This window comes from Squalius cephalus (genome assembly GCF_949319135.1).
Source record: "Squalius cephalus genome assembly, chromosome: 3".
Lineage (NCBI taxonomy): Eukaryota > Metazoa > Chordata > Actinopteri > Cypriniformes > Leuciscidae > Squalius > Squalius cephalus.
The window spans coordinates 27,597,713-27,616,795 of record NC_137124.1 but is presented as its reverse complement, the minus strand read 5'-3'; the positions used below and the strand labels follow the sequence as shown (position 1 = coordinate 27,616,795).

General features: G+C 37.1%; 1 protein-coding gene across 4 annotated transcripts in view; it reads right to left on the bottom strand.

Annotated features, from left to right (window-relative positions):
• Nucleotides 1-19,083, bottom strand: part of sorcs2 (sortilin-related VPS10 domain containing receptor 2) — a 187,712-nt gene that overhangs the window by 8,382 nt on the left and 160,247 nt on the right. For all 4 annotated transcript variants that reach the window (XM_079865607.1, XM_079865608.1, XM_079865610.1 and 1 more), the window contains exons 7-21: nt 18,218-18,336; nt 15,401-15,490; nt 10,089-10,268; nt 9,483-9,629; nt 7,739-7,841; nt 6,692-6,768; nt 6,189-6,280; nt 5,226-5,333; nt 4,091-4,211; nt 3,396-3,529; nt 3,096-3,224; nt 1,711-1,882; nt 1,343-1,529; nt 896-1,029; nt 456-579 (exon numbers count right to left, since the gene is read on the bottom strand). In XM_079865607.1, the coding sequence (XP_079721733.1) occupies nt 456-579; nt 896-1,029; nt 1,343-1,529; nt 1,711-1,882; nt 3,096-3,224; nt 3,396-3,529; nt 4,091-4,211; nt 5,226-5,333; nt 6,189-6,280; nt 6,692-6,768; nt 7,739-7,841; nt 9,483-9,629; nt 10,089-10,268; nt 15,401-15,490; nt 18,218-18,336 (1,917 nt within the window). The remainder of the gene's footprint in view (nt 1-455; nt 580-895; nt 1,030-1,342; nt 1,530-1,710; nt 1,883-3,095; nt 3,225-3,395; nt 3,530-4,090; nt 4,212-5,225; nt 5,334-6,188; nt 6,281-6,691; nt 6,769-7,738; nt 7,842-9,482; nt 9,630-10,088; nt 10,269-15,400; nt 15,491-18,217; nt 18,337-19,083) is intronic.

Genomic DNA, 19,083 nt, shown 5'->3' with positions numbered 1-19,083 from the left:
CTAGATGTTTCCTTGTCCAAATAATACATTAATAGTAATAATAAAATAAAATAGTCCTTATTTATTATAGAATAATGGATTTTAACTATTTACAAATAATACTTTTATTCTAATACAGTCAACCCTGCCTCCTTTGATTTGATTGGGCAGCTCAAAAATTTTGACGAGCAGTGTTAGACCAATGCACTGGGTCTAAACATGATATGATTGAATTGGATATCAATTCACAGAAATTACAAAAATTTGGCCGTGTAGGCCAGGCCTGGACTGAAGGGAAGGATACGTAACTATCATTCATTCTTTATATATATATATATATATATATATATATATATATATATATATATATATATATATATATATATATATATATATATTTGTATAGCAGCAGGCAGCCCACCAGTCCGCCCCTGATCCCCTGATGCTGAACACCTTCATGGGATGTTTTATCTTACCGTAAACAATGACAGTCTTGCTGTCCTGCACCATGGAGCGACCATTGGAAGCCTGAACTGTCACAGGAACTTCGCCCTCCTCAGAGAACCTTGTAATCAGGCTGTTCTCCAGGGTCAGCTTTGGCTGTCGAGGGGAAAGACACGTTTTGTATAAAGGCAACACTTCAACAGCCACACCTGAACCTTCAAGCATAAGCATCTAAAAAAATGTTTTCTTCATAAAATACATGGGCAAACAGCTCTTATTGTTTTTGTTTTAAAGTCCGCACAATGACTTTAATACTTAAAAAATAAACACACAAACGGCTCTAATAAAACAGAAAAACAAATAAAACTGAAATGTGAGCATTGTGAAAATGAGCGTCTGCAATAGGAAGCATTTAAAGCAGTGCCATAAAAACATATTAATATGTGTATAGTTATAAATTACCACAGAGTACCTGAAGGTTATCTCCAATCCACCAGTAAAACACGGTAAGGTTTGCCTCAGTGGGCAGCACTATAGCTGTGAGATTTACTTCTTGATTTCTGCCAGCGATCGGGACCACCTCCAGATGGACATCCTGTAGAGGAGCTGAAGCGAAAAGTGAGGACAAAACAGAGATAAATAAAAAGTCTATTTTTCAGGTATTGAGATATGCAAACTTTATATATGGTGTAAGGTGTGCGTACAACTTTGTAAATAATGAGCGTCCATATTGAAATTAGTTTTCTTTGGAGTTCTTTTTGTTCAGGTTTTTTATGTGGGCCTGATTATTGGTTATGACTCAGTAAAACGCTTTCAATCTCACAGTATTATAGATAATACTAACCATTATGTTCCAAAAATTGATGCAATGGCCTTTGAATCCAGTTCACTCTCACTCAAATCTGAATATTTCACTGACCTGTGACCTGAATGTAAAGTGAGGCTTGGTCGTGTCCAGCAGAGTTTTCAGCCTTCACATTCACACGGTAAACACCTGGCTTCTCGTAACGGTGCTGAATGGGTTCGTCGATGACAGTCAGGTTTTCATATATAGCCCTGACCCCATCCATTAAATCTACCTGATATCTGGTGCTGGTTGTGTCACCCTGAGGAGGGAAATACAGTGAAACAAATCAATGTTAAAGATGCCTAAAATTAGCAGTGTTTTTATTTGTCTGTAAATCTTTAGCACACGGAATCTAATATATTTATATCATTCCAGTTGTCTAACATTTTAGCAATCAAATTATAAAATTGTAAGTAGTGTAAATAATCCATGCACTTCACCTGTTCCTGATGCACTATAAAGGTGATGTCATCACCAGGTGCCACGGCCAACATCTGTCCTTTGATGCCCAGCTGCAGGCCTTTAGGGGGCAGCAGAGGACAGGAATGCTGCTTTGCGCTCTGTTCTCTATTCAAGCCACCCTCACAAACATTAGCGATGACCTTCCGGTAACTTCAACAGACAACACAAAACATGTTAGCCTTGACTTGCTTTTACTTGCCTTAAACTGAAAAATCCTTGTAGTGTTGTTGCCTGGATTTAAACTCTTAGTTATAATGAAGAGTTGTGGAAAAGGCACAATACATTCCTAAATAACCCTGCTAAGAGGTGGCTAAAACATCCATAATATGGATATTATATTATAATATGTTCAGAAATGTCTTGGTTCAGAAACATAGAAAAACAGCTGAGGTTTTTCTGAATGAGGTTCTGCTCTACTTAACACAGCTCAGTATGGATTTGATGGACACAAATCTGATTTGGTTTTTACAAATCTAATCTTTTCGACAAATCATTTTGCAAGCAGTGAAATCTGATCTGTTTGTTCGATCTAGTCAGTACTCTATACAGCATATCTGCTTTGGTTGCTATAGTAATAGTGTCAGAATTGAGAGTATCTGTCAGTATGGAAACTGAAAATATTGCCTCTGCTCTGTCCATCTTAGTGTTCACAAAGCATGAGACAACATAAGTAACACGTTCATGCAAAACCACTGAATTGTTCACGCGTAAGCTAATCATCACATAGTTTGCTATACGGATGTTAAGCCTGACACATTTGCGGATCCAACCGCTTTATCAAATGCCAAAAGCAGTCAACAAATAGAGCTAATATACACACACAGTGTGCTCTAATACTACCAAAACGTCATGATCCTGACCTTTACCTCCATATCAAAATCTCAGTTGGTCAGACAGCGATTCATCTGTCCAGAATCTGTAGTGTAAACTGTGAGTTTTTTTTATTTATTTTTTTAAAGCTTTGCTTAAAGGTGTGTTATAAATAAATAGTGCTCATAAATGGCTGTTGTTGAGTATTCTCACTTGAAACAAAATAGAACCTATTGAATCCCCAGAAACAGTATTCAATAAGTCACGACTTAACAAGCAGATATGGTGAAAAATGAATGTGGGGACAGTTCCTGGTAATATCGTCCACTATGACATTTACATATGTGATGTAAAACAGTACTTGAAATCTGATCTGATTTCAAAACATATGTGGATGTGATACTGATCTTATCTGAATAAAGAAAAAAGGTGTGTTCATATAAAGTGTCTATGGCATGAATGAGTGGGTGTTTTCTGACATATTCAATAGGTGTGGTGATTTTACCCTACATTGTCTAACACTCTGCAGTGTGTGTGTGTGTGTGTGTATTACCCTGTGCTGGACTTATAGCTGTGTCCTAAATGGCAGCTTTCAGGTGGAGCATCAGGATCATGCCAGAAGTCAGGATAGCAGCGATCCCCCTCTAACCTGAGGCTGGGAGCTCGCTCAAAGCCATAGTCGCTGAGAACACACAGAGGCACGTAAAGCTCTATTTTTAGCCCCAGATCTAATTCACAATTCACTGCACTGGGGTTTGAAAGAGAAGTAAAGAGTGTCTTGTTACATCAAAGACGTATGTGTATATTTGCAATTGGCTTGAAATGTGCAAAAGGTTATCACTTTGTTTCGTACCAGGCAAAGTCTTTCTCTGAGCACTGGCAAGGTTTAGCTGTTAGAGCTGATGTATAGCTCTTCCCTTTAATGCAGAACGATGTCTCTTTCCTCCTCCTGTACAATCGTTCCTGGCCCATGATGCATTTCTCTCCCTGTAGGAGAAGACGTGTTATGCATTTCCATTTGAAAAGTAGTGGTAACACTTTACAATAAAGTTGAATTGGTTAACATGAGTAAACTACATTAATTAACATGAACTAACAATGAAAAATACTTCTTAAGCATTAATTCATCTTTGTCAATGTTTCAACATTTACAAATACATAATTTTTTTTATTTTTTTAAAAATATTATTTAATGGACCTGAGCTAACATGAACTAACAATGAAAAGTTTTATTTTGATTAAATAACATTAACAAAGATTAAATCCTGTAAAAAAAAAAAGGAAAAGAAAAAAATGTTGTTTAATGTTAGTTAATACTAATGGTACATTATTGTAAAGTGTTACCAAAGTGGTAAATTGATTCTATAAAAATCATATTTCCTTTGCTGTTGATATGTCTTTTATTATTATTATTTTCTTTTGTTTAAATGGTCTTCATATCTTTTCTTATTATTTCTTCTCATTAGTTTAAATGAGTTGTACAGCACTCTGATTCAACTTGTAGTGTTTTTGAGCATGCCGTAACTAGAGAAAACAGCCTGATGTTACCTGTAGGTCAGTGAGTTTCCATGAATCATAATCAGCTTCTGTGCACTGTCTGGGAAACGACTGACGGAAATCCACCTTCACCAGCTCCCAATCCGAACGGTAACTTATGTGGCCAAATACCCTGTCCACAACAGTAAACATAAATAAACATAATCCTTCGCCCGTCCAATAATCCATCCCTCCATCTATAAACATCCGATTATCGTTTAAACCGCAAATGTTGAAATAAAGGCCATTCATCCCTTTCACCAAAAAATGAGATTATTGGAGTGTAACCTTGATTTCAAGTCACAACACATTCACTACCCAATTACACATCTTGGGAATGGAGCAAACGAGTGGACAGAAACATGGATTCGCTCATCAGCAGCGTGTTACTAATGAGCAGGGGCCTCTTTAATTGAGGACATTGAATCTTACATTGCCTTTATCAAAAGCGCAGCCTCTTTATAATACAGAGACCACCTGCTGTTTGGCGTCTATGGGAAGATGCTCTCCACTTAATCTCAAATAAAGCACTGTTCACCACCACAAGGATGAACCCTGTATCTGTGTTTTTGAGAAATCAGTGCATGGGTGTCATGAACGAGTAAAAATGCTTTGATCATCTGGCATAGCACTCATATCTACTCATATACAAGAAATTCTACATTGTGCTTTACCATAAGTATGGTCTGTGTCCAAATTTATAAATCTACTTCCGTCAGTTAAATTAAGTTCTGCCAGGAATATTCAGCTTTTGATGGACTAAAGGGCTGACCTTTAGGTCGGGATCATGCTCAAACAGCACAAACAAAATGACTGAAAAATCTATATTTTGTCCTAAGGGCCATAATACCAACACAGGATAAAAGAGTCTTAAATGGATAGTTCACCCAAAAAAGAATATTTACTCACCCTCATATTGTTCCAAAACTTTCTGGCTATTTTTGTCCATACAATTAAAGCCAATGGGGTCCAAAACAATACAGGACCCCAAAACACTCCTCAAAATATTTTTTTTATGTTCCACAGAAGTCATAGAGGTTTGAAACAACACGAGGGTGAGTAAATGATGACAGAATCTTCAGTTTTGGGTGAACTATCCCTTTAAGGTGGACTAATAATCAGTTCAATTTTCAGAGGACATACTCACGTCATAACCAGTGTCTCATCTCCAGGTTCACTCAAAAGTCCATCCACAAACACTGATGTGCTGGTGAAGTTGTGGACGCTCCACGTTTGTCCTTCATCTATGCTGAATCTAAGACAAAAATGTTTGATGTGATGTTGTATCAGCAGTATAGATCACTCATATAAGAAAGTTGTATATTATATCATACATCATGTGACTTATTGTATAAGTCTCTGCTTTGAGGTGAGACATTTGTTAACCAAATATGAAAATGATCCGTTTTCACATTTAAAAAAAATCTTCTAAAATGTATTATAAGTGCGAAGCATCATTCATTTCTCTCTTTTATAAACATTGTGAATATCCTGTTATGTAAAAATATCATTCACTTGCTGTTGATTCTCAGTGTGAACGTGACAGTTTGTAGGCTACAAGCCAGCATAAGCACTACAAGCTCTTAGTCTTTTCCTGACAGAGGCGGTTGTTTGTACTGCCAAGACTCAACGCCGATGAAAGGCTTCAAGGCTTTTGTGAGAGATGGTAATGATTTTCACTTTGATCTTCATAGGTTTCCCTTTTACATACATTTGTGAAGTAAGGTGAACTGGGCATCTAGCATGCGAATCACTTCATATTATATGGGTTAAGGGTTGGCTCTTACCAACCCTTTGCAGAGGAAGAGATTTAGGCTGCTCAGGAACTCAGGGTGGTCTGAAGAGCCCTCCAAAGCCAAATGAGCTTCTTAAAGCACTCACTCAAAGGATTACCAGCACAATCAGGTCAGCAAAAGCCAGGGATGGAAAGTCTTGAATTCTTGTTTTTCTCACTAGTCTGACTCAGTGTTTACTACTACTCTTCTTCTCTTTTTATAAGTCCTTCTGTCAGTCTTTGTCATGTCCGCAACTGGGTACATTTGTGTTTAGTTTACACTTACTAATGATTACATTTATGCAGACAATACATTACAGAAACTAATGATCTTACTTGAGTATTTTTAAAGGGATTGAAGTGTCCTTAATGGCCACAATGACACCGCCATGATCCAGATAGAGAATGTGATGCTCTTCTTCGAAAACCTAGAGTGTTAAAATAAAATAATAATAAATAAAAAAACAAACACTTAAAGGTGTTTTAAGTTCATCATAATAAATATCAGAATCAAGATTCAATGTCGTTAGAGAAAACTGCAGTTGAGCAAATGAGAGGCAGCAACAATCCCGAAAATCACTGAAAGGACATTAAGACAGAGAGATGAGTCTGCCACATACTGAGCAGTGAAACGGCAGCAAATGAGAGGGTGTCAAATGAAATTGGGCAGAATGGGAACAACAAGAGGAACAGAGATCTGGAGGGTGTTGAATACAAAGAGCAAATCTAAAGATTTGTGACAGTCACAGAAGAATATGATGAAGCATTTTTATGAGAGCGAATAATCGTTGTAAAACATCTTTGCAGATCATTAGTCTCTTCTCCGTGTTCATTCTCACCTGTCTCCAGGTCTTGCCACAGTCTGAGGTGATGTACATCTCTTCTTTATATTCAACCAGTTGAGACCCAAGGTTACCTGAAGAGAAGATGCACATAGAATATCTTCACATGAATACAGAGAGAGAATCTTTAATTTTCTTCTTTTTAACTTGAGGCAAAGCAGCAATTTCCTCACTTTGTTCGATTTTAAGAGAGAGGGAGGAGTAAGCGTGAGCGAGCTACATTTAAAAAGAGTGAAACTGTGAGAAAACTGGAGGCTACAGGGGATCAAAGGCTGAGAACTAGTTAGAGCTGAACATTTTACTGAGAGGGTGCACAATAATAGCAATAGAAAGCTGGATTTTGAAGGAGACTCAGTGCTCAGTCTCTGCAGTGTATGTACACATACATTTACATGGTGAAAACTAGCTGCAATGTGTTGATAACTCTTAAAACCGGAGGCTGAAGGGCTCTAACTACTCATGTTTGTTAGTAAGTGAAATAAGTCAAGAGTGAATAAGTCAGCTTGACACTGTCTGTGTTTGTGTGTGTGTGTACATGTCTCTAGCCCTGGGGGAATAGACATACATTTTGACCTTGTAAACTGGCAACAGCTCTAGCCTTGGAATCAAGAACATTAATGTATTGTCTTCTTCAATTCCCCATGAACCCTGTGGCAATAAAGAGGAAATATTTCATATATCTGTGCCTGCCTCCTTTTGTGCCTCAGTGTGGACTCATCAGCTTTGCACAGCACTCAGAAATGGGGAAAACCGGATCAAAACCAAGGTTTCTCTTTTATTTATTTTTATGGTACATCACATTGAAATTTTTCCCCTAAAACACTTCTTAGCATTCCTTTCCTTTTTTATGTGAAGAAATAGTCTGCTTTGTACACACTATCATAATTTCCCTAAGCATGCTGCAGTGCAGATTTGGATCTGGACTATAATTATTTTTTGTAATTGAAAAGTTGAGGAGTACAGAACTTCATTTGATTTGAGTTTTTGGGCTCCTCACCGCTATGGTGACAATACTGAAGGGTTATAGTTGTCATGGAGACTGACCTGCACCCATTATGAGGCCTGGGGCAGAATCTTTAGTGTGGACGGTTCCAGATACATACGGGTTGTCAGCCCAGCGCAAGTGGAGATGGAGGTGACAGTCAGGCTAGGAAGAAGAGCAGAGACAAAGAAAAATATTACTCTCTTTTGGTATCTATATGTATAGGCTCCGACTTTTTTACACTTTGGCAATCACGCCAATGTGATTACCCAACAGATGCACCACCATCATTTTTTTTTAACATAATGTCTGCACTCACTGACAAACACATAAAACCACCTTGCTTTAACAAAGAAATAACAGTCTAAATTCTACAGTAAGGAGCCCATAATTTAAAACCACTTCACAAGTCATGCTACATAACGTCCGGGATAAAAGATGGATCAGAGCATGAATATAAAGCATACTTAAGGTGCCGAAAACCTCAAAAGGGGTGGCATTAAAAAAGATGAAGAAATGACTAAAAATGGGAGATGAGCAATAAAAACGAGAGAGGAAGGTAGAGAGAGTGAGCAGGAGAGGAGAACGATAGGAAAAAAGACATGTCAAAAGGAGGGCTGAGAGATGGGACAGATGTGAGAAGGGTGGCTAGACAGACAGGAAAGGAGAGAGAAGTCGATATATGTCCTTTCAGCTCTGCTAGCTTCTGATTTGTATCTCGTCTCGTGTTTGCCAGAAACCATATCTGTGTCTTAATTAATGGCCAGCTACCAGTTACAGGTGTTTAAAATGGACATTTCATATCATATATTACATATTATCTCTGGCTGTGTGTGTGTGTGTAAAGAGTAAGCCCTGTGGATTTGTGTGTGTGTGTGTGTGTGTATGTGTGTCTGTAGATTGATGACTCAGATCATTTTTTTTTCTTTTTTGTCTCATGAGAAAGCAGCAGAACTAGTGCCTGCTCTGCCCACCAACCCACAACCGCAAACAGCGGGAGATGAGTCAGATCGAGGGGTCAATGACTTCACGTCTGTGTCTGAGACAGTTGTGCTACAATCATCTTGAAGAGGAAAAAAAGCAGAGTGTGGGCTGGATATATATCCGTAGCTGTATATTGAAATAAAGTCTTGATTTTGGTGGTGTGAATTGTTGGTAAAATTACATCAGCACAACCATATTTAAATCAAATGTGGTGTTTGTATTTTAGTTTTTAGTTTGTAGGCATGTTATTTTGTTTGGGAAAGGTAAGATTTTTGTATGTTTCTGAAAAAAGTCTCTTACCAAAAGTCTGCTCACCAAGGTTGCATTTATTTGATCAAAGACTAATACTGTGAAATAGTATCCTATTACAAAACCACTATAAGAACGGTTGTCTATTTTAATATATTTTAAAATGTAATTTATTCCTGTGATGCAAAGATGAATTGTTCAGCGTCATTACTCCAATCTTTAGTGTCACATGATCCTTCAGAAATCATTCTAATATGCTGATTTGCTGCTCAAGAAACATTTCTTATTATTGGCCATGTTGAAAACAGTTGTGATGCTTAATATTTTGGTGGATTATTTGATCAAAAGAACAGCATTTATTTTATATAAGTATTTTCTGTAAAAGTCTTTACTGTCACGTTCGAACATTTAATGCATCCTTGTTAATTTCCAAAGACTGCTGACCCCAAACTTTTGAATTGTAGTGTATTTATAAGATCATGTGTAAAAAATGTACTTGATTAAAGTTAATGTAGCACTGATAGATAAACAGCAATGCAAAAAGCCATTTGAAATGTGAGCTGATATATTTACCTGCTTGCAACTGACAGGTTTGCCGTTCATATCAGTTGTAGGAGGAGCCAGTGGTTCCCAGTCTCTGCCTTTGTTGTAGGTGATAAGAGTCGTCACTTTTCCATCTACCTTTTGATTGGCTAAGAATACGCCCTTGATGCCACGAACCTGAAAAATACACAAACATACACAAAAGATATTTTGGTACTACTCAGTATCACTTAGATCCTGTAAAGAAGCTGTAAAATGTTATTATTAAGTCAAATCCTGGCAGTCACAACTGTCTAAGAAACTGTAATATGTGTTAGATCAAGCTTGTTTTAGTAGCACAGGGACATCAGCTTCCTAGAATCACTTATTTATTAAAGCACGCTACTGGCTATGAATAATGAGTGAGTGAATATGCCTGAAGACTTACTAGACATCACAAGCACTTTTATGTGTGTAACACCTCCACTTTTAAGTGTGTGTTTTTAGAGTGTTATAGGTAAAGGTCACTGTCAGTGTGAATGCAGTCATGTAAACTTTACTCCAGCTGAGCTATTTTCAGTTCATTACGCATTAAGTGGGATGTAAAACCCACACTGCCTTGCATTACACAGGGACTGTGTGGGGTGAAATGTTGACCTCCAGGATGTCGATGAGGACATTCTCTTCAGGCTGCTTGGTGCTGCGGACGTTCTCCAACACAATGGAGTAATAGACTCCCTGCGGATCTGACTGGTAGAGGTTGTACGTGTCCGTCTGATACCACTCCTGAAGAGCCAGGAATACCTGATTCTCGTCTGTACTCACGATTTGCACATCCTGCACAAAAAGAGAGAAAAGCAGAAAGATATGACACAAGGAGATTAGAACATAAGGGTGAAAATGAAATCAATTTAATGCAAATTGCAGTTTCAGTTTTCTCAGCAGGTACAAATAATTAACACAGCGATTCTTTTGAGTGTGTGTCTTTGTGTGAATAGAGACAGAAAAGCTTGATGCTTTCACTGGAGCTTACATAAAACAACAACAAACACAGTGCTGCATATAATTCCATAGTGATTATACTTAGTTGCTTTGAAATGAAAAGTTTATTTTGAGCTGCTGTGAAGAACTGAGTTGGAACATAAACTGTGCAGAGACAGATTTAGATGAAATGAAAGCATGAACAATTAATAAATCCACCCTATAATTAGATCCTTTGGTTTGCTTTAAAATACAGAATCAACACTAAGCTCCTGAGTTTTGGTAGCTTAGCAGCATACATCCGGGTGCTGTGGCAAAGACTGGGTCAGGACGGGGGAGTTTGCAACCATGTTGTTCTTGCCGATAAAGTGAAAGTGGGTCGCATTAATTTAGGCACAAAGATGAAGGGTACAAGCTCATGCCCCCAGCTGAATTCATTCATAAGAACTTAAGTGAAGAGCGAGTAAAGTCCCTGAAGCATTGAGCAGCTTTAATGTGCTTCAGAGACCAAACTCTATTTCTCACTTATGTCCCACTAACAGCAGTTTAGAGGCACTGAGCCCCCTCTGTGAGAGGTCAGTTACACAACACTTGTTTGCTGGGAGAATTATAGGAATAAGAATAAGAACGCTAAGGATAAAGTAACACGCTTGAAGAGCAACGGTAACTTGTGTGTGCGCATGTCCATTTGGACCAACTAACATAATTGTACATGCAGCAAGAAATTATGTTAGGCACAAAAAACTGCAAGAGAGGCTTTATGAGTAATAAGTCCACTCTACATATACAGTATAAAAAGTGTACGTCTTATATCTGAAATTCTGGACATTTGGAAATCATAAAAATGAAAATGTATTCAAGTGATTTTAGTCAGAATTGAATAGAATTGCCAGACAATATCATATTTCTTTGTCTTTTTCACTTCCCAACAAAGGCTGGAAGTTTTTATAGCTAATACACATTAGATTTATTATTCTTGTGGTGCCACAGAGCATGACGGGGAATGTGGTTTGCTCTGTCAAGCTTTATCACAATTTGTATCAACACTACACAAAATGCTTACAAACAAAATGGTACTTATCATGATCAAACACCCAACTCAGAAAGTCTTGGCTTAAATTAAAAAATAAATAACAATTACACCTCTTGAGAACTTCACAAAAAAAAACTCTTCCAACTCACCATTATAGTTTTCTAATCCTGATTCATCCCTATGGTCTCCTCCTTCCTAAAATATTCTCCTATATCCACATGCAAACAATTCTGAAATGTACCAATTTTCCAAGAGGGTTTTGACTATTCTGATGAAATAAAAGCAAATATTTAATTTCAGAGAAGCTCTTATTGTCACGATCACCAGTGAGAGTGCCCCTTGCTTACCATCAGAGGGTGCTCCACCTCAGACTATTATCACTCTAGCAAAGACTACATTACCCATTACCCACTGCCCAGACTATCAGCCATGATTGTATTCAGCTGTTGCTTGTTAATTTCTGCCAATATAAACCTGGTTAATTCAGTCACTCTTCAGTAGGTCTTGTTAGTCTGTAAGTACTGCATTTCTGAGCCTTGTTCCCTGGATATCATTGGTTTTGCCTTAGCCCTGGACGTTGTCTTTGTTTGGACTGCTCATCTGTGTTTCGACCTTTGCCTGGCATTTGTGTATGTCTGTGGATTAACCCATTAAACTGTGTTTGGATCCTCAAACCTCGAGTCTCAGAGCAGTTATGTTACACTTATATAGAGGGGAGTGTAAAAGTGAATAGAGGCATTATTTTTACTGATCCTAGTTGTCATGAGGTTCATGATAACATCTGGAAACAATCTATCACAAATTGTAATAGCTGAGAGACTGATTTTTTTCAATCAGATTTGGAGATGGTACTGAACACGCCTCTTGTCTAGAATTGCAATGTAATTCCTGTCTGTTTGTTTTTGGGTCAAATATGAACAGCACAACATCTTTTAGTTAGTTGGGAATTAAAATTTTAACGATGAGGTCATCTTTCAACCAAGGCTTACACAAGACAGTGAAGTCATCGCTGTGAAACACAGCTGCTGAAAGTTTCCCTGGAGAAAGTGGAAGTTTTAAATGTGGATTATTAGATCATCTAAATCATCACAACAGCAACAAGAACAACAGAGTAATAGGATTAAAACGGAAAACGCTGTAAAGCACTTTTAGTTTTAGATCTTATATTTTAAAACACTGAATGGATGGATCTGTCCTGCTTTTGTCTATCATGCTGTGTGACAGGACATAGTACTGATAACAGCACTATCAGAACTTAAGACAGCACTATCCATCTGTCTCTGACAGCAGGCACAGGACCCCTATCAGCCATGACACAGCTGCAGGACATTTGTGTCTCTGCCTACAGCCACAATCCCTGAGTGTATTATTGGCAGGCTGGCTGAGTGTCTATGTATAAGAAAAAAAGGATGGTATGGGTTACAGTACAATAGTCAGATGGATGGAAAGACATGCTATCCTTAAAGTCTATTTGTATAAAAAAAAAAAAAAAAAAAAAAGCAGAATGTTCAACACAGCAGAATGTTTGCTTTTCTCTGTGTCTGGTGGATTCATTGTTCTCCAATAGTGGTGCATTTGAATTCTGGTCATGCTGCCATTCCTGAAGCGGAGAAACAGGTCTTAATTGGCCAAAATCAATAGTATTGTTTCTATTCACAGTCTGTTTCAAGTAAAAGAACACTGGGCCCTTTTTAAGTGATTTTGTGTGGTTGGAGGGATTGCAATTTGACTGCAATACCAATATTTACCAAGGCTAAAACATTTAAAGCAGGCCTACAACATTTATAGATGTGCCATACAGTTACATTCTCTGGAATTATGTAGTTTTTTAAGTTCAGTTAATGATTGGGGATCAAGAAGATTGAAATGAGCCTTCTGAATTTTTTTCATTTTAGATTATCATCTCAGATTTCATTTGAGATTAAAATGAAAGTCACATTGAGTGCTAAATGCTTATACCAAAACCTTTCCAAAGACTTTCTTTATTCTGTGGATTTCATTTTTTAAGAAATCAATGGTACCCAAAACTGGTCACCAACATTCTTGAAATTGTTAATTTATCTGGCAATTCTTGAAAACAAATTCTTGGCTATCCATTCCCTTAAACTTCAGATTTTAATCTTCAGATATAGCAGGCTTTACTTTCTCGCAAATTTCATAAAAATAAAATAAAAAATAAATCATTGAGATGAGCTTTAAAAGAAGAAAGACAAAGGATGAGAGAAGGAAAAGAGAGGAAGATGTAGAAAGTTTAGTGGCGCTTAGCCATTCAGTGCCATAGGTGTGTTACAACAAACAAATCATCCCGCTGGAGACAAGGACCATCATTAATCCATAACGTAAAGAAAGAAGAGATCTGAGACTGCATACTGGAATTGGGTTTTGCATTTTTCAAAAGGTTTTCAATTATTCACTGTGGAAAATATGGGCACAACATCAGCCAACCCCATTTCTCTCTCACACACTCCAGCTCTCCTCTGGGTTCTTGAACTAGGTGTCTAAAATTTGACCCATCTGCTCAGTCAAGCGAAACACAGCTAAAAGAGCACAAGAGGGTCTGAGATGGGAAAAACATCAATATTGCTTTAACCCTCAAAATGACACCACGTAAGGGAAATGACAAATATATCCGTTAAAAATTCTCATGCGCTTGAAGGCACTGAGAGAATAAATCTATAGCGTGTTCAACATCTAAAGTAATTAAATCAAAGCTTTTATCGTTTGCCATTAAGGCGAATGCCTGGTAATCTGGAGCATCTTTCTTAGTAATACTCTTTCTCTTACACTTTTCTTTCTCTCTCTCTCTTTCACTCTGTCACAGTGAATCAGTGGTTGGCATAGTTACAAATGCCATTGACAGCAGCTGCCCTACTGCCTCTCTGCTTTCCCTGCCTTTCTCTCTCTGAGGTGAAATATACATGAAGCAGGCCCCCCTGGCCTCCACTCTAATCAATGTTATTCAATTACAGTCAGCCAGCATTTTACTGAAGCACTCCCTTGGGTTAGAGCCACAGACAGCCTGGTCAGTCATCAGCTGTAACCCTTAGCCAGCTGTCTTCTTTTGCCAGCATATTACTGCCATACATCACGGCTCCTCAGTAGGTTAAACCCACATCTGGGTTGTAATGGTGTAGTGTTTCAGTGCTAGACACCAACTGTGCTCTTCGGTTCATACATATTGCCGCAATACGTCATAGTCAGTCTCTGGCTTTAAAGTGAAATCCTCAACAGCTGCAGTTGATAAAAGAACAATAACCACCCTCAAACAGTAATTCACAGTTAGTACATAGTTCATAAATAAATAAAAAATCAGTCACTTCAAGCACACAACTATACATGCACGTGATACTGCTACGCTATTTGTTAACTGTCTGTTACTATATGTAACACAGACTGTTTCACTGTTTGTTTCACTCCGTCTGTATGCACATGCTGTCAGTCTGTGCATTAGTAGTGGAGATTTTTCAGTGACTATTTTTGCAGGTTACATCAGTACACCAGTAGATGGCAACAAGTGACTGTATTCGTGATTGAGTCATTGAATAATTAATTCAACTGAATTATTTAAACTCTCCGATTCATTCAGCAATGAATCAATTGACTGTTTTTATGAGAGTCATTGAATCATTTACTCAACCAATTAATTAAAAAACACTTATTCAATCAGTAATGAAACACCACTGCTGTGTGTTACATGGAGATTCAGCTATTCTAAAATATTACTCAAAAGGTACTCAATATCACCTTCTGGTTTATTGAACTGTAGTATAAAATCACACTTGCAATCATGCTGCGCAGTATAATCAGCACAAAAAGTGTTTTATACACTATGATTCTGAGGTCAAAAGTTTCTTCTTGTCTTAAACATACAAAAAATATTTTTTGAAAAGAATACAACCCAAAACTGCACAAGGCATTTGAGAGTAAATATTGGGCACATTTTTGAGGACTGTACCTTTGGAAGGGCGTATTTAGGGAATCTCATTTGAACAAATTCATTCCTCCGGTGTGAGACATAATACTTGGTGCGATTTCCTGTAGTTACCTAAAAAAAGAAAAGAAAGACAGTGTGTTTATTTGGTTACGAGTGCAGTTTTCATTTCACTATCCCAATGGTGGAATCATGTCTTCGTCGTCAGCAATTTTGAGACAAACCACTCTTTCTTTTTGCTAATTCACACTGTTGTTTTTACCTGGCCGGTATTATCCCAATAGATTCAGACTCTACAAGCACTAGTCTGTTGGTTTCTTGTACAAACTCTATAGTTCTCATGAACTGTGTCCAGTCTGCATCAGCGTGCCTCTGACCGAACACAAACATTTCACACACTGTAGTCCTGTTTCTCAAGGGCATATCTGAATTCCTTTTTTAACAGATGCAATCCCTTCAAAGAAACAACAACTGAACAGGTGAAAGGGGGTGGGGGAGTGAGAGAAATGAATACAGAACAAGAGCAAATGTCCTTGAGTCACTGTCTAATTATTAAAGATCAGAAAAAGGAATTGAATATCGAAAAAAAAAAACGAAGGGAGATAAAAAAAATAAAAAACACAGAAAAAATGGAAATACAAGACAGCAAGTCAAAATAAAGAACGTGAGACTAAACATATTGCCAATCTTGTGGACATGCTGCAAATTAGCTAGTCATATATATATATATATATATATATATATATTTATTTATTTGTGTTTGTCATATATATATATATATATATATATATATATATATATATATATATATATATATATATATATATATATATATATATATATATATATATATATATATATACATACAGGATTGACAATCATTTTATGTATCCTGACAAAGAATGTCTAGACATATTTAATTGATCAAATCTTGAATCACATCTAAACTTAATAAAGTGTATTGTTCACTTCAGCACTCTGGTGAGAAATTTTCCTCCAAAGCAAAATGAAAGCCTGAAAATCACCCAGCATTTGAAATTCTATAGTTGTGGCTGCTTTTGCTTTAGAAATGATAGATGTCATCAGTCTATACATGTGAAAATAGACTGCCTTGCTCTTGAGAAAAAAGCCCAGCTCTGCACTTCTGAAAACATTTACTGAGCTGTGAATTGCCCATGAGGTCTATCACTTAACAGTTCTTTCGATATCAGTCAAAGGGACAAGGCTAATTGATGGTCATGCTTTTAATGTTGGTTAAACACCCAGAGTCCTCCAGGTGCATTGATTGTCCTTGCAGTGTAAAATAAATTATATATATACACTGTTGTCACACACACTCATTTTTGGTTGCTCTTAGTTTGTGTTTTCATGGACTTTCTTTTTTTTTCAGCAGTCATGTATGTTTCTTTGGACACTCATCAGATCATCACACCTGTTTGTTATCTCCTCATTATCACCTTATCTTCACTCTGTGTTTGTCGGTTGTTGTTTGTGTGTGCATGTAGACATGCTGTTAAGGTGATGATACACGTACAGGGCAATTTTTTGAGCAATGTTGCTGGGCAATCTTGCCGAACGATTGTTGCTTGGGCACTTTCCCATTGAAAATGGGCAATAAATTTCTATCTGGATATTTTAGATCGGTCGTGGGCCCTGTATCTCATCTGGTTGCCCGTTGACGGCAACATTGCCTGGCCTGTGTCATTTGTCACATTTTCCTTAAAGAACCCTTTTGAACTCACCTTCATCATCTGGTAGCAACTGTATGGCTGCCTGAAATTTTTTATTCTGATCGGTCAATATTGCAGTCAGTTATTTTTGAATAACAATCGGAAAACTGGATAACTGACTATTGTCCCTGGCAACAGATTTTCTGGCTGTGCTTGTTAATAATAACTCAATGTCCATTTTTTATCTGGCAAGCGGTTGTGTAATAAGTGGCATAATGTGCATTCAGAAGGTCATTATCACAAGATAAAACCTTATAGGGTAATATAAAACCCTGACCAGGGTTGATTTTGCCTGGCTAAAAGTACATTATCCCTTACATGTGTGTATATACTGTATATTCTTCAGCAAGGACACATTCAATTTATCTAAAGTGACAGTAAAACAATTTATAATATTAATTTATCATTTATAAATTAACAAATTAATTTCCTTTAAATTTTGAGTTTTCTATTTATCAAAGAATCCAGAAAAAAACAAAGATATTTAGCAACACTTAATAAGAAGTGCTATACTTGAGTAGCAAATCAGCATATTAGAAGGATTTCTGAAGGATCGTGTGACACTGAAGACTGGAGTAAGGATGCTGAAAATTCAGCTTTGCTTAACAGAAATAAATTACATTTTAGAATATATTAAATATAAAACAGATAATTTATATGTGACCCAGGACCACAAAACATGGGTCAATTTTTTGAAATTGAGATGTATACATCATCTGAAAGAATAAATAAGCTTTCCATTGATGTATGGTTTGTTAGGATAGGACAATATTTGGCCGAGATACAACTATTTGAAAATCTGGAATCTGAGGGTGCAAAAGAATCTGAACAGAGAGAAAATCAACTTTAAAGTTAGACATTTCCGTTTGCGATTGTGCTGCATTCACAAAAATATATGTTTTTACGGTTGGAAATTTACAAAATATCTTCATGGAACATGACCTTTACTTAATTTGCTAATGATTTTTGGCATAAAAGAAAAATCGATAATTTTGACCCATGTATTGTTGGCTATTGCCTCAATCATACTCGTGCGACATGTGATTGGTTTTGTGATCCAGGGTCACATATTGTAATAATATTTCACACCATCATTAACACATTATTTTACCTTTACAAATATGTATTCATCTTGCACTGAGAGGGAATTGTGGTCAATCTTCCCCAAGAACTGTGCTGTCACCATTTTATCAGAGCAGTTTTGGATGAGACACGTCACATAAAGGTATCCTGGTGGGAAAAACACACACACACACACAAAAAGGGTTAGAAGAAATTTGACTTTCAAAAGTTTGAAGGAACTTTTATTTCTATGTCTAATCATATGGCTTTTGTAAGTGAGTGTTTGGATCCCATTCCAGAGGTGATTATGGAGCAAAAGATATCTGCAAAAAAAAAGGGGAGCTTTTAACAAAATTAGCTGAAGCTGATCCTCACAGGACACATTGCTTTGCTCCAGAATGACAGAAAATTAATTATGGGAAAACAGTGCTGAGGTGCCCAGTTGACGTGGCCTTTCTGTTTAGAATCTCACACAAAAGCTGGCTCAGCAACCTCTACAAAAACACACACATACACGTCTGGTTTACTATCTTTGTGAGGACTCTCCATAGACGTCATGTTTTTTATACTGTACAAACTGTATATTCTATCCCCTTATAACCCTGCCCCTAAACCTACCCATCACATACAACTTTCTGCATTTGCACATTAAAAAAAATACTCATTCTATATGATAAATAAGCTTGTTTCCTCATTGGGACCTCAATTTAGGCCCCCACGGTGACACAAGTCCCCATGAGTCTGTGTGCATTCAGGCTGAAGTCCCCACTGGGATTGAAAAACATGTACACACACACACAAACACATTTATCAATTCTCTGAATGTGCATAAAAAAAAATGATGAAAAATCATGGTCAAAAGTTAAAAAAGTGAGTGCTTTCCTCTCATTCTCTGTGGTTTTATTTTTTTATAAT